A 13642-nucleotide genomic window follows, 5' to 3' on the forward strand; every position below is an offset into this window, starting at 1 on the left:
GACCCTTTGTCCTGAATTTTTGTCCTGAATGTTTACCCTTTGTCCTGAATTTTTGTCTTGAATTTGTAGACTTTGTCCTGAATTTTTGTCCTGAATTTTGACCCCTTGTCCTGAATTTTTACACTTACCGTCCAGAACTTGGACTCATGCCAGTTGGTCACCCTAGCTTCTAAGCATTTTCACAGTCAGAGCACCGACCCTGCTCACCAAAGCAACAGAAACAAGGTCAGCGAATACCTACAAAAGAAAGCAAAGATAAACAAAATAGAGAGTCGAAAATAGAGGTAGAAATATCAAAATGACAAGGGGGCGGGGTACCACTGTGCAGACTCTTCACGGAGGTCTGCGACCAGGAGGGGGTTCTAAGCATCGTGAAAAAAAGGATCAGAAAATGACTCAGAAAGAAACTTCTGCCACCTCGCAGGAGCGCAACGCCCACTGGGCTCACAGCCCCCCCCCCCCCTCCCCCCCCCCCCCCCCCCCACCTGGGCACAAGCATGGTTATTGAGCTATTGGAACTGTCGTGGTCTGGCGTCGGTTTACTGCAACCGCACCCAGGTACTTCAGAGGTCTTATAAGACCATTTACTTAACGACGCTCTATTCTTTCACCCCTTCTTAAAGCCCCTGCATCTTCTTCACGCTGCCGATTGCTGGAAGACTTAGCCCACCCACGCTCTCGAAATTTGTATTAGTCCTCCAGGCCCGAATTCCAACTCTTGCTGCGCATCTGCCTGCCCTGCTCGCAACTTTTACTTTCACATTTATTTTTATCTATGATGCGCTACTGTTCTGCCTTCTGATTGGTGGGTTCCCCTCTCCCTCCGAACCCTGGGGCGGGCTAAGCTCAGATCTTGTGAAGTTCTCACCGGAGCTCGGACTCACCTAAGGTTATTGACTCCTCAGTGACCTCACTACGACGCCCCCCCCCCCTCCTCATGACCTGGGGTGCCCCCCTCCTCCTGCTCTTTGGAGGGCTCTGGCTGCAGTCGGTCCAGGCAGGTGAGTGACTTGGGGAACTGAACTGGGGTCTGTAACACTCAGCGATATGGTGAAGGGGGTTGTGTGTGGGGATCAGTGTAATACAGGGCAAGGGGCTGTGTGTGGTGATCAGGGTAACACGGGGTGAGGGTTGTGTGTGGGGATCAGGGTAACACGGGGTGAGGGCTGTGTGTGGGGATCAGTGTAATACATGGTGAGGGCTGTGTGTGGGGATCAGGGTAACACGGGGTGAGGGCTGTGTGTTGGGATCAGTGTAATACATGGCAAGGGGCTGTGTGTGGGGATCAGGGTAACACGGGGTGAGGGCTGTGTGTGGGGATCAGGGTAACACGGGGTGAGGGCTGTGTGTGGGGATCAGTGTAATACATGGCAAGGGGCTGTGTGTGGGGCTCAGTGTAACACGGGGTGAGGGCTGTGTGTGGGGATCAGTGTGACACGGGGTGAGGGCTGTGTTTGGGGATCAGTGTAACACAGGGTGAGGGTTGTGTGTGGGGATCAGGGTAACACGGGGTGAGGCTGTGTGTGGGGATCAGGGTAACACGGGGTGAGGGCTGTGTGTGGGGATCAGGGTAACACGGGGTGAGGGCTGTGTGTGGGGATCAGTGTAATACAGGGCAAGGGGCTGTGTGTGGGGATCAGTGTAACATGGGGTGAGGGCTGTGTGTGGGGATCAGTGTAACACGGGGGTGAGGGCTGTGTGTGGGGATCAGTGTAACACGGGGTGAGGGCTGTGTGTGGGGATCAGTGTAATACAGGGTGAGGGCTGTGTGTGGGGATCAGTGTAACACGGGGGTGAGGACTGTGTGTGGGGATCAGTGTAACACGGGGGTGAGGGCTGTGTGTGGGGATCAGTGTAACACAGGGCAAGGGGCTGTGTGTGGGGATCGGTATCACGGGGTGAGGAGTGAATGGGGATCAGTGTAACACAGAGTGAGGGCGGTGTATGGGGGTCAGTGTAACATTGGGTGAGGGCTGTGTGTGGGGATCAGTGTAACACAGAGTGAGGGCTGTGTGTGTGGATCAGTGTAACACGGGGTGAGGGCTGTGTGTGGGTTCAGTGTTACACGGTGTGAGGGCTGTGTGTGGGGATCAGTGTAACACAGGGTGAGGGCTGTGTGTGGGGATCAGTTTAACACAGGGTGAGGGCTGTGTGTGGGGATCAGTGTAACACGGGGTGAGGGCTGTGTGTGGGGATCAGTGTAACACTGGGTGAGGGCTGTGTGTGGAGATCAGTGTAACACGGGGTGAGGGCTGTGTGTGGGGATCTGTGTAACAAGGGGAGAGGGCTGTTTGTGGGGATCAGTGTAACGGAGTGAGGGCTGTGTTTGGGGATCAGTGTAACACAGGGTGAGGGCTGTATGTGGGGATCAGTGTAACACAGGGTGAGGGCTGTGTGTGGGGATCAGTGTTACACAGGGTGAGGGCTGTGTGTGGGGATCAGTGTAACGGAGTGAGGGCTGTGAGTGGGGATCAGTGTTATACGTGTGAGGGCTGTGGGGATCAGTGTAACACAGGGTGAGGGCTGTGTGTGGGGATCAGTGTAACGGAGTGAGGGCTGTGAGTGGGGATCAGTGTTATACGGGTGAGGGCTGTGGGGATCAGTGTAACACAGGGTGAGGGCTGTGTGTGGGTATCAGTGTATCAGAGTTAGGACTGTGTGTGGGGATCAATGTAACACAGGGTGAGGGCAGTGTGTGGGGATCGGGTAACACGGGGTGAGGGCTATGTGTGGGGATCAGTGTAACACGGGGTGAGGGCTGTGTGTGGGGATCAGTGTAATACAGGGTGAGGGCTGTGTGTGGGGATCAGTGTAACACGGGGGTGAGGGCTGTGTGTGGGGATCAGTGTAACACGGGGTGAGGGCTGTGTGTGGGGATCAGTGTAACACAGGGTGAGGGGTGTGTGTGGGGATCAGTGTAATACAGGGTGAGGGCTGTGTGTGGGGATCAGTGTAACACGGGGGTGAGGACTGTGTGTGGGGATCAGTGTAACACGGGGTGAGGGCTGTGTGTGGGGATCAGTGTACCACGGTGTGAGGGCTGTGTGTGGGGATCAGTGTAACACAGGGCGAGGGCTGTGAGTGGGGATCAGTGTAACAGAGTGAGGGCTGTGTGTGGGGATCAGTGTAACACGGGGTGAGCGCTGTGTGCGAGGGTCAGTGTAATACAGGGTGAGGACTGAGTGGGGATCAGTGTAACACAGAGTGAGGGCTGTGTGTGGGGATCAATGTAACAAGGTGTGAGCGCTGTGTGCGAGGGTCAGTGTAATACAGGGCGAGGACTGAGTGGGGATCAGTGTAACACAGAGTGAAGGGTGTGTGTGGGGATCAGTGTAACATGGGGTGAGGGCTGTGTGGGGGTCAGTGTGACACAGGGTGAGGGCTGTGTGTGGGGATCAGTATAACTCAGAGTGAGGGCTGTCTGTGGGTATCAGTGTAACACAGGGTGAGGGCTGTGTGGGGATCAGTGTAACAGTGAGGGGTGTGTGGGAATCAGTGTAACATGGCTCTTGCCCAGGATATCCCACCTTCGCTATCATTGTGTAATTCTATTTCAGACTATTTCGACAATAAAATCCAAGCCATCGTTAAGGATTTTCCACCTCCAACCTTAACTTCAACCTCTCGTGAAAACAATTCTACAGAAGCAAATGGAATAAACGATCCCCCTAATCCTCTTTTTAATGTTTTTGCCCCCATCTCCCTGGAGGAATCACGTCAGGCCATTCTGTCTAGCAAGTCTGGATCACCATTTGACCCTTGTCCGCCTATGTTTTTAAGAGCTTTGGTAAATGAGGTAAATCCCATAGTGAATGGTATCATCAATTCATCATTAGCAACAGCAGAGATTCCATCAGATTGGAAATTAGCCGCGGTTAAACCCCTTAAAAAAAAACCTTTACCCGACCCTACCACCCTCACAAACCTAAGGCCCATTTCACTGTTGCCACTGTTATCCAAATTGACTGAGTCATTTGTTAATAACCAACTCACCACTTATCTGGAAGATAACAATGTCCTGCATCCGAATCAGTCGGGTTTCAGATCTAAACATTCGACCGAATCGGCACTCTTATTCTCCACTGAATCCCTGCGCTCCGCTATGGACTCTGGAAAGAAGACCGTCTTGATATTACTCGATCTATCGGCGGCCTTCGACACGGTCTCCCACACCATTCTGATTGACCGTCTCCGGAGCGCAGGGTTAGGTGGGAGTAGTGCTAGAATGGTTCCAAAATTTCCTGAGCCACAGACGACAAATCACTGTGCTGGGCCAATACAGATCTGAGGAAAAATCGATTAAAACAGGGGTACCACAGGGCTCTACTTTGAGCCCACTACTTTTCAATCTCTATATGGTACCCCTGATCGAGTTAATCTCTTCGTATCAGATCAGCACTATTTCCTACGCTGACGATACGCAGCTCATTCTGGTACTCGACAGGGAGTCTCCACAAGCAGAAGAAAATTTCAAAACATGCTTAACTGCGACGTTCGAATGGATGAAGACCAACCACTTGAAATGTAATTCTGGCAAAACAGAAATACTCCCATTCGGCTCGCAAAATCTTTTCTCCCCTAAGCAGTGGTGGCCTGAAGGCGCAGAAGCTCCCCCAAACACCATTTCCTCTGCCCGCAATTTAGGTATTAAGTTCGATAATACCCTATCATTCAAGCAACAAGCCATGGGGGTAGCAAGCTCCTGCTTTCATATCATCCGAATGCTAAGGAAGTTTTTCGATCTCCTTCCTTTGACCACGAGAAAGACGGTGGCGGTGGCTCTTATTACATCAAGACTGGACTACTGCAACAGTCTATATGCTGGAGCCAACAAGACCGTGCTCCACAAGTTGCAGATGGTCCAGCATGCCGCCACCCGTCTTGTCCTGGGCTGGCCCAGGAAATCATCGGCCTCTGCAGCACTTCGTACCCTCCACTGGCTGCCCATCCATAAGCGCGTGTTGTTTAAAATCTTGACTATTACCTTTAGAGCCTATCACGCAAAAGGACCTAGATATCTGTCCAACATCTTTAAACGACATCGGCCATCCCGAAATCTGAGATCTTCCCACCTCAACTTACTAGTGGTCCCTAAATTCAAATTAGCGACCAAAGGTGGAAAATCCATTGCAGTCTTAGGCTCTAGAGCCTGGAATAAACTTCCTCCCGCACTTCGTCAAATTTCAACAGAATCTCTGTTTAGGAAAGCCCTAAAAACCTGGGTCTTTACGCTCTCCGACGCGGCCTGTAAGGACTTGGTGTAATGCTTAAACCTCTTAGAGCTGTTCCAGCTTACTCACCCTTTTCTATTCTGGGGTGACAAACAGCGCCAAGATGCTCCCTGGAGTGATAGCATGCGCTATATAAAAGCCTCTTTACATTACATTACATTACATGGGGTGAGGGCTGTGTGTGGGGATCAGTGTAACACGGGGAGAGGGCTGTGTGTGGGGATCAGTGTAACACGGGGTGAGGGCTGTGTGTGGGGATCAGTATAACACAGGGAGAGGGCTGTGTGTGGGGATCAGTGTAACACGGGGTGAGGGCTGTGTGTGGGGATTAGTGTAACGCTGTGTGTGGGGATCTGTGTAACACAGGGTGAGGACTTCAGGGATCAGTGTAACAGGGTGAGGGCAGTGTGGGGATCTGTGTAACAAGGTGCGAGGGCTGTGTGTGGGGATCAGTGAAACATGGGGTGAGGGCTTTGTGGGGATCAGTGTGACACAGGGTGAAGGATGTGTGTGGGGATAAGTGTAACATGGGTTGAGGACTGTGTGGGGACCAGTGTAAAATGGGGTGAGGGCTGTGTGTGGGGATCTGTGTAACACGGTGTGAGGACTGTGTGCAAGGATCAGTGTACCACAGTGTGGGCATCAGTGTAACAGAGTGAACGGTGTGTCTCGGGATCAGTGTAAGACTGGGTGAGGTGTGTGTGGGGAACAGTGTAACAGGGTGAGGGCTGTGTGTGGGGATCAGTGTAACACACGGGGAGGACTTTGTGGGGATCAGTGTACCATGGGGTTTGGGTTGTGTGTGGGGATCTGTGTAACACAGTGTGAGGGCTGTGAGTGGGGATCTGTATAACACAGGGTGAGGACTGTGCGGGGATCAGTGTAACGGGGTGAGGGCTGTGTGTTGGGATATGTGTAACAAGGTGTGAGCGCTGTGTGCGAGGATCAGTGTAATACAGGGTGAGGACTGAGTGGGGATCAGTGTAAGACAGAGTGAAGGGTGTGTGTGGGGATCAGTGTAACACGGGTGAGGTATGTGTGTGGGGGTCAGTGTAACACAGGGTGAGGGCTGTGTGTGGGGATCAGTGTAACACAGGGTGAGGGCTGTGTGTGGGTATCAGTGTAACAGGGTGAGGACTGTGTGGGGATCAGTGTAACTCAGGGCGAGGGCTGTGTGTGGGGATCTGTGTAAGACAATGTGAGGGCTGTGTGTGGGTATCAGTGTAACAGGGTGTGGACTGTGTGGGGATCAGTGTAAACGAGTGAGGGCTGTGTGTTGGGATCTGTGTAACAGTGCGAGGGATGTGTGTGGGGATCAGTGTAAAACAGGGTGAGGGCTGTGTTGGTATCAGTGTAACATGGGGTGAGGGCTATGTGTGGGGAACTGTGTAACATGGTGTGATGGCAGTGTGTGGGGATCAGTGTAACAGGGTGAGGGCTGTGTGTGTGGGGATCTGTGTAACACAGGGTGTAAGGGCTGTGTGTGGAGATCTATGTAACATAGGGGGAGGACTTTGTGGGGATCAGTGTACCATGGGGTTTGGGTTGTGTGTGGGGATCTGTGTAACACAGTGTGAGGGTTGTGAGTGGGGATCTGTGTAACACAGGGTGAGGACTGTGCGGGGATCAGTGTAACAGGGTGAGGGCTGTGTTTTGGGATATGTGTAGCAAGGTGTGAGCGCTGTGTGCGAGGATCAGTGTAATACAGGGTGAGGACTGAGTGGGGATCGGTGTAACACAGAGTGAAGGGTGTGTGTGGGGATCAGTGTAACACGGGGTGAGGTCTGTATGTGGGGGTCAGTGTAACACAGGGTGAGGGCTGTGTATGAGGATCAGTGTAATACAGGGTGAGGACTGTGTGGGGATCAGTGTAACTCAGGGCGAGGGCTGTGTGTGAGGATCTGTGTAACACAATGTGAGGGCTGTGTGTGGGTATCAGTGTAACAGGGTGAGGACTGTGTGGGGATCAGTTAACACGAGTGAGGGCTGTGTGTTGGGATCTGTGTAACAGTGTGAGGGATGTGTGTGGGGATCAGTGTAACAGGGTGAGGGCTGTGTGTGTGGGGATCAGTGTAACACGGGGTGAGGGCTGTGTGTGGAGATCTGTGTAACATGGTGTGAGGGCTGTGTGCGAGGATCAGTGTAACAGGGTGGGGACTGTGTGTGGGGATCAGTGTAACAGGTGGAGGGCTGTGTGAGGGTTAGGGTAAGACAGGGTGAGGGCTGTGTTTGGAGATCAGTGTAACACAGAGTGAGGGCTGTGTGTGGAGATTAGTGTAACGCAGAGTGAGGGCTATGTGTAGGGATCAGTTTAACACAGGGTGAGGGCTGTGTGGGGGTCAGTGTAACACAGGTTGAGAGCTGTGTGTGGGGATCAGTATAACACAGAGTGAGGGCTGTGTGCAGGATCAGTGTAACACAGGGTCAGGGCTGTGTGTGAGGATCAGTGTAACAGTGAGGGCTGTGTGTGGGTATCAGTGTAACACAGGGTGAGGGCTGTGTGGGGATCAGTGTAACACAGGTTGAGGGCTGTGTGTGGGGATCAGTATAACACAGAGTGAGGGTTGTGTGCAGGATCAGTGTAACACAGGGTCAGGGCTGTGTGTGAGGATCAGTGTAACAGTGAGGGCTGTGTGTGGGTATCAGTGTAACACAGGGTGAGGGCTCTGTGGGGATCAGTGTAACAGTGAGGGGTGTGTGGGAATCAGTGTCACATGGGGTGAGGGCTGTGTGTGGGCATCAGAGTACCACAAGGTGAGGGCTGTGTGTGGGGATCAGTGTAACAGAGTGAGGGCTGTGTGTGGGGATCAGTGTAACACAGGATGAGGGCTGTGTGTGGGGATCAGTGTAACAGGGGTTGAGGGCTGTGTGTGGGGATTAGTGTAACACATGGTGAGGACTTTGTGGGGATCAGTATACCATGGGGTTTGGGTTGTGTGTGGGGATCTGTGTAACACGGTGTGAGGGCTGTGAGTGGGGATCTGTGTAACACAGGGTGAGGACTGTGCGGGGATCAGTGTAACGGGGTGAAGGCTGTGTGTTGGGATATGTGTAACAAGGTGTGAGCGCTGTGTGCGAGGATCAGTGTAATAAAGGATGAGGACTGATTGGGGATCAGTGTAACACAGAGTGAAGGGTGTGTGTGGGGATCAGTGTAACACGGGGTGGGGTCTGTGTGTGGGGGTCAGTGTAACACAGGGTGAGGGCTATGTGTGGAATCAGTGTAATACAGAGTGAGGACTGTGTGGGGATCAGTGTAACACGGGGTGAGGTCTGTATGTGGGGGTCAGTGTAACACATGGTGAGGGCTGTGTATGAGGATCAGTGTAATACAGGGTGAGGACTGTGTGGGGATCAGTGTAACTCAGGGTGAGGGCTGTGTGTGGGGATCTGTGTAACACAATGTGAGGGCTGTGTGTGGGTATCAGTGTAACAGGGTGAGGACTGTGTGGGGATCAGTTAACACGAGTGAGGGCTGTGTGTTGGGATCTGTGTAACAGTGTGAGGGATGTGTGTGGGGATCAGTGTAACAGGGTGAGGGCTGTGTGTGTGGGGATCAGTGTAACACGGGGTGAGGGCTGTGTGTGGAGATCTGTGTAACATGGTGTGAGGGCTGTGTGCGAGGATCAGTGTAACAGGGTGGGGACTGTGTGTGGGGATCAATGTAACAGGTGGAGGGCTGTGTGAGGGTTAGTGTAAGACAGGGTGAGGGCTGTGTTTGGAGATCAGTGTAACATAGAGTGAGGGCTGTGTGTGGAGATTAGTGTAACGCAGAGTGAGGGCTATGTGTAGGGATCAGTTTAACACAGGGTGAGGGCTGTGTGGGGGTCAGTGTAACACAGGTTGAGAGCTGTGTGTGGGGATCAGTATAACACAGAGTGAGGGCTGTGTGCAGGATCAGTGTAACACAGGGTCAGGGTTGTGTGTGAGGATCAGTGTAACAGTGAGGGCTGTGTGTGGGTATCAGTGTAACACAGGGTGAGGGCTGTGTGGGGATCAGTGTAACACAGGTTGAGGGCTGTGTGTGGGGATCAGTATAACACAGAGTGAGGGTTGTGTGCAGGATCAGTGTAACACAGGGTCAGGGCTGTGTGTGAGGATCAGTGTAACAGTGAGGGCTGTGTGTGGGTATCAGTGTAACACAGGGTGAGGGCTCTGTGGGGATCAGTGTAACAGTGAGGGGTGTGTGGGAATCAGTGTCACATGGGGTGAGGGCTGTGTGTGGGCATCAGAGTACCACAAGGTGAGGGCTGTGTGTGGGGATCAGTGTAACAGAGTGAGGGCTGTGTGTGGGGATCAGTGTAACACAGGATGAGGGCTGTGTGTGGGGATCAGTGTAACAGGGGTTGAGGGCTGTGTGTGGGGATTAGTGTAACACATGGTGAGGACTTTGTGGGGATCAGTATACCATGGGGTTTGGGTTGTGTGTGGGGATCTGTGTAACACGGTGTGAGGGCTGTGAGTGGGGATCTGTGTAACACAGGGTGAGGACTGTGCGGGGATCAGTGTAACGGGGTGAAGGCTGTGTGCTGGGATATGTGTAACAAGGTGTGAGCGCTGTGTGCGAGGATCAGTGTAATAAAGGATGAGGACTGATTGGGGATCAGTGTAACACAGAGTGAAGGGTGTGTGTGGGGATCAGTGTAACACGGGGTGGGGTCTGTGTGTGGGGGTCAGTGTAACACAGGGTGAGGGCTATGTGTGGAATCAGTGTAATACAGAGTGAGGACTGTGTGGGGATCAGTGTAACACAGGGTGAGGGCTGTGTGTGCGGATCTGTGTAACACAATGTGAGGGCTGTGTGTGGGTATCAGTGTAATAGGATGAGGACTGTATGGGGATCAGTGTAACACAGGTGAGAGCTGTGTGTTGGGATCTGTGTAACACAGTGTGAGGGCTGTGTGTGGGGATCAGTGTAACACAGGGTGAGGGCTGTGTCAGTATCAGTGTAACACAGGGTGAGGGCTGTGTGTGGGGATCCGTGTAACACAATGTGAGGGCTGTGTGTGGGTAAAGTGTAACAGGGTGAGGACTGTGTGGGGATCAGTGTAACACGGGTGAGGGCTGTGTGTGGGGATCAGTGTAACACAGGGCGAGGGCTGTGTGTGGAGATCAGTGTAACACTGGGTGAGGGCTGTGTCGGGATCAGTGTAACAGAGGGGTGTTTGTGGGAGTCATGGTAACACAGGGGGAGGGCTGTGTGTGGGGATCAGTGTAACACGGGGGGAGGACTGTGTGGGGATCAGTGTAACACAGGGTGAGGGCTGTGTGTGGGGATCTGTATAACACCATGTGAGGGCTGTGTGTGGGGATCTGTGTAACAGAGTGAGGGCTGTGTGTGGGGATCTGTGTAACAAGGTGTGAGGGCTTTGTGCGAGGATCAGTGTAATACAGGGTGGGGACTGTGTGGGGATCAGTGTAACAGAGTGAGGGGTGTGTTTGGGGATCAGTGTAACATGGGGTGAGGGCTGTGTGTGGGGATCTGTGTAACACAGGGTGAGGACTACAGGGATCAGTGTAACAGGGTGAGGGCTGTGTGTGGGATCTGTGTAACAAGGTGTGAGGGCTGTGTGCAAGGATCAGTGTAACACAGGGTGAGGGCTGTGTGTGGGGGTCAGTAACACAGAGTGAGGGCTGTGTGTGGGGATCAGTGTAACACAGGGTGAGGACTGTGTGGGGATCAATGTAACACAGGGTGAGGGCTGTGTGTGGGGATCTGTGTAACACAATGTGAGGGCTCTGTGTGGGTATCAGTGTAACAGGGTGAGGACTCTGTGGGGATCAGTGTAACACGGGTAAGGGCTGTGTGTTGGGATCTGTGTAACACAATGTGAGGGCTCTGTGTGGGTATCAGTGTAACAGGGTGAGGACTGTTTGGGGATCAGTGTAACACGGGTGAGGGCTGTGTGTTGGGATCTGTGTAACACAGTGTGAGGGCTGTGTGTGGGGATCAGTGTAACACAGGGTGAGGGCTGTGTCGGTATCAGTGTAACACAGGGTGAGGGCTGTGTGGGGATCAGTGTAACATGGGTGAGGGCTGTTTGTTGGGATCTGTGTAACACGGTGTGAGGGCTGTGTGTGGGTATCAGTGTAACAGGGTGAGGACTGTGTGGGGATCAGTGTAACATGGGTGAGGGCTGTGTGTTGGGATCTGTGTAACACGGTGTGAGGGCTGTGTGTGGGGATCAGTGTAACACAGGGCGAGGGCTGTGTCGGCATCAGTGTAACAGAGTGGGGTGTGTGTGGGGGTCATGGTAACACAGGGTGAGGGCTGTGTGTGGGGATCAGTGTAACAGGGGGAGGACTGTGTGGGGATCTGTGTAACTGTGTGAGGGCTGTGTGTGGGGATGTTTGTAACAAGGTGTGAGGGCTTTGTGCGAGGATCAGTGTAATACAGGGTGGGGACTGTGTGGGGATCAGTGTAACACAGAGTGAGGGGTGTGTTTGGGGATCAGTGTAACACGGGGTGAGGGCTGTGTGTGGGGATCTGTGTTACACTGGGTGAGGACTGCAGGGATCAGTGTAACAGGGTGAGGGCTGTGCTTGGGGATCAGTGTAACAAGGTGTGAGGGCTGTGTGCAAGGATCAGTGTAATACAGGGTGGGGACTGTATGGGGATCAGTGTAACAGAGTGAGGGGTGTGTGTGGGGATCAGTGTAACACGGGGTGAGGTCTGTGTGTGGGGGTCAGTAACACAGGGTGAGGGCTGTGTGTGGGGATCAGTGTAACACAGGGTGAGGACTGTGTGGGTATCAGTGTAATACAGGGTGAGGGCTGTGTGTGGGGATCTGTGTAACACAATGTCAGGGCTGTGTGTGGGTATCAGTGTAACAGGGTGAGCACTGTGTGGGGATCAGTGTAACACTGGGTGAGGGCTGTGTGTTGGTATCTGTTTAACACAGTGTGAGGTCTGTCTGTGGGGATCAGTGTAATACAGTGTGAGGGCTGTGTCAGGGGATCAGTGTAACAGAGGGTGAGGGCTGTGTTTGTGGAGATCAGTGTATCACTGGGTGAGGGCTTGTGTGAGGATCATTGTAACACGGGGTGGAGTTGTGTGTTTTGGGGATCAGTGTAACACTGGGTGAGGACTGTGTGTGGGGTTCAGTGTAACAAGGGTTGAGGGCTGTGTGTGGGGATCAGTGTAACACTGGGTGAGGGCTGTGTATGGGGATCAGTGTAACACGGGGTGAGGGCTGTGTGTGGGGATCAGTGTGACACGGGGTGAGAGCTGTGTGTGGGGATCAGTGTAACACGGGGTGAGGGCTGTGTGTGGGGATCAGTGTAACACGGGGTGAGGGCTGTGTGTGGGGATCAGTGTAACAGGGCGAGGGCTGTGAGTGGGGATCAGTGTAACACTGGGTGAGGGCTGTGTTTGGGGATAAGTATAACACGGGGTGAGGGCTGTGCGTGGGGATCAGTGTAACACGGGGTGATTGCTGTGTGTGGGGATCAGTGTAACACGGGGTGAAGACTGTGGGGATCAGTGTAACACGGGGTGAGAGCTGTGTGTGGGGATCATTGTAACATGGGGTTAGGGCTGTGTGTGGGGATTAGTGTAACACGGGGTGAGGGTTGTGTGTGGGGATCAGTGTAACACGGGTGAGGGCTGCGTGTGGGGATCAGTGTAACTGAGGGCTATGTGTGGGGATCAGTGTAACAGGGCTGAGTGTGGGGTTTAGTGTAACACGGACTGTGGGCTGTGTGTGGGGATCAGTGTAACACGGGGTAAAGGCTGTGTGTGGGGATCAGTGTAACACCGTGTGAGGGCTGTGTGTTGGGATCGGTGTAACACAGGTTTGAGGGCTGTGTGTGGGGATCAGTTTAACACGGGGTGAGGGCTGTGTGGGGATCAGTGTGACACAGGGTGAGGGATGTGTGTGGGGATCAGTGTAACATGGGTTGAGGACTTTGTGGGGATCAGTGTAAAATGGGGTGAGGGCTGTGTGTGGAGATCTGTGTAACACGGTGTGAGGACTGTGTGCGAGGGTCACTGTAACACAGTGTGAAGACTGTGTGGGCATTAGTGTAACAGAGTAAACGGTGACTCTTGCCGCATTGGAGAAGGAACGGAGGGTTTGTTCCTGATTACCCAGCCTGACAGAGGGGAACTGTTCGCCGGACCCGCTCTGCGGGTCCCGCTTCACCTGGCCTTGGTCTGCGTGCTGGGTGCGAGGCGTGCAGGGCTGCGAGCGTGACGCGGGGGACTCCAGCAACCAGGAGTCCCCGCGAGGCTGATCAACACTACCTGGCCCGCTCTCCCTGCAAGGCACGCCCACAGCACACCGGACTTCGTAAAAACCTGCCTTCCCTTTGACCGGGTGTGACTCTTGCCGCATTGGAGAAGGAACGGAGGGTTTGTTCCTGATTACCCAGCCTGACAGAGGGAAACTGTTCGCGGGACCCGCTCCGCG

General features: G+C 53.4%; 1 protein-coding gene across 1 annotated transcript in view; it reads left to right on the plus strand.

Annotated features, from left to right (window-relative positions):
* The first annotated feature begins 924 nt into the window (after positions 1 to 924).
* LOC147709987 (class I histocompatibility antigen, Gogo-C*0203 alpha chain-like) overlaps positions 925 to 13642 on the plus strand; it is a 452566-nt gene continuing 439848 nt past the window's right edge. The window contains exon 1 of the mRNA XM_086920675.1: positions 925 to 1001. Within this exon, the coding sequence (XP_086776801.1) occupies positions 938 to 1001 (64 nt within the window). The 5' untranslated portion in view covers positions 925 to 937. The remainder of the gene's footprint in view (positions 1002 to 13642) is intronic.

The sequence above is a fragment of the Lissotriton vulgaris genome, chromosome 5, assembly GCF_964263255.1.
Source record: "Lissotriton vulgaris chromosome 5, aLisVul1.2, whole genome shotgun sequence".
NCBI lineage: Eukaryota > Metazoa > Chordata > Amphibia > Caudata > Salamandridae > Lissotriton > Lissotriton vulgaris.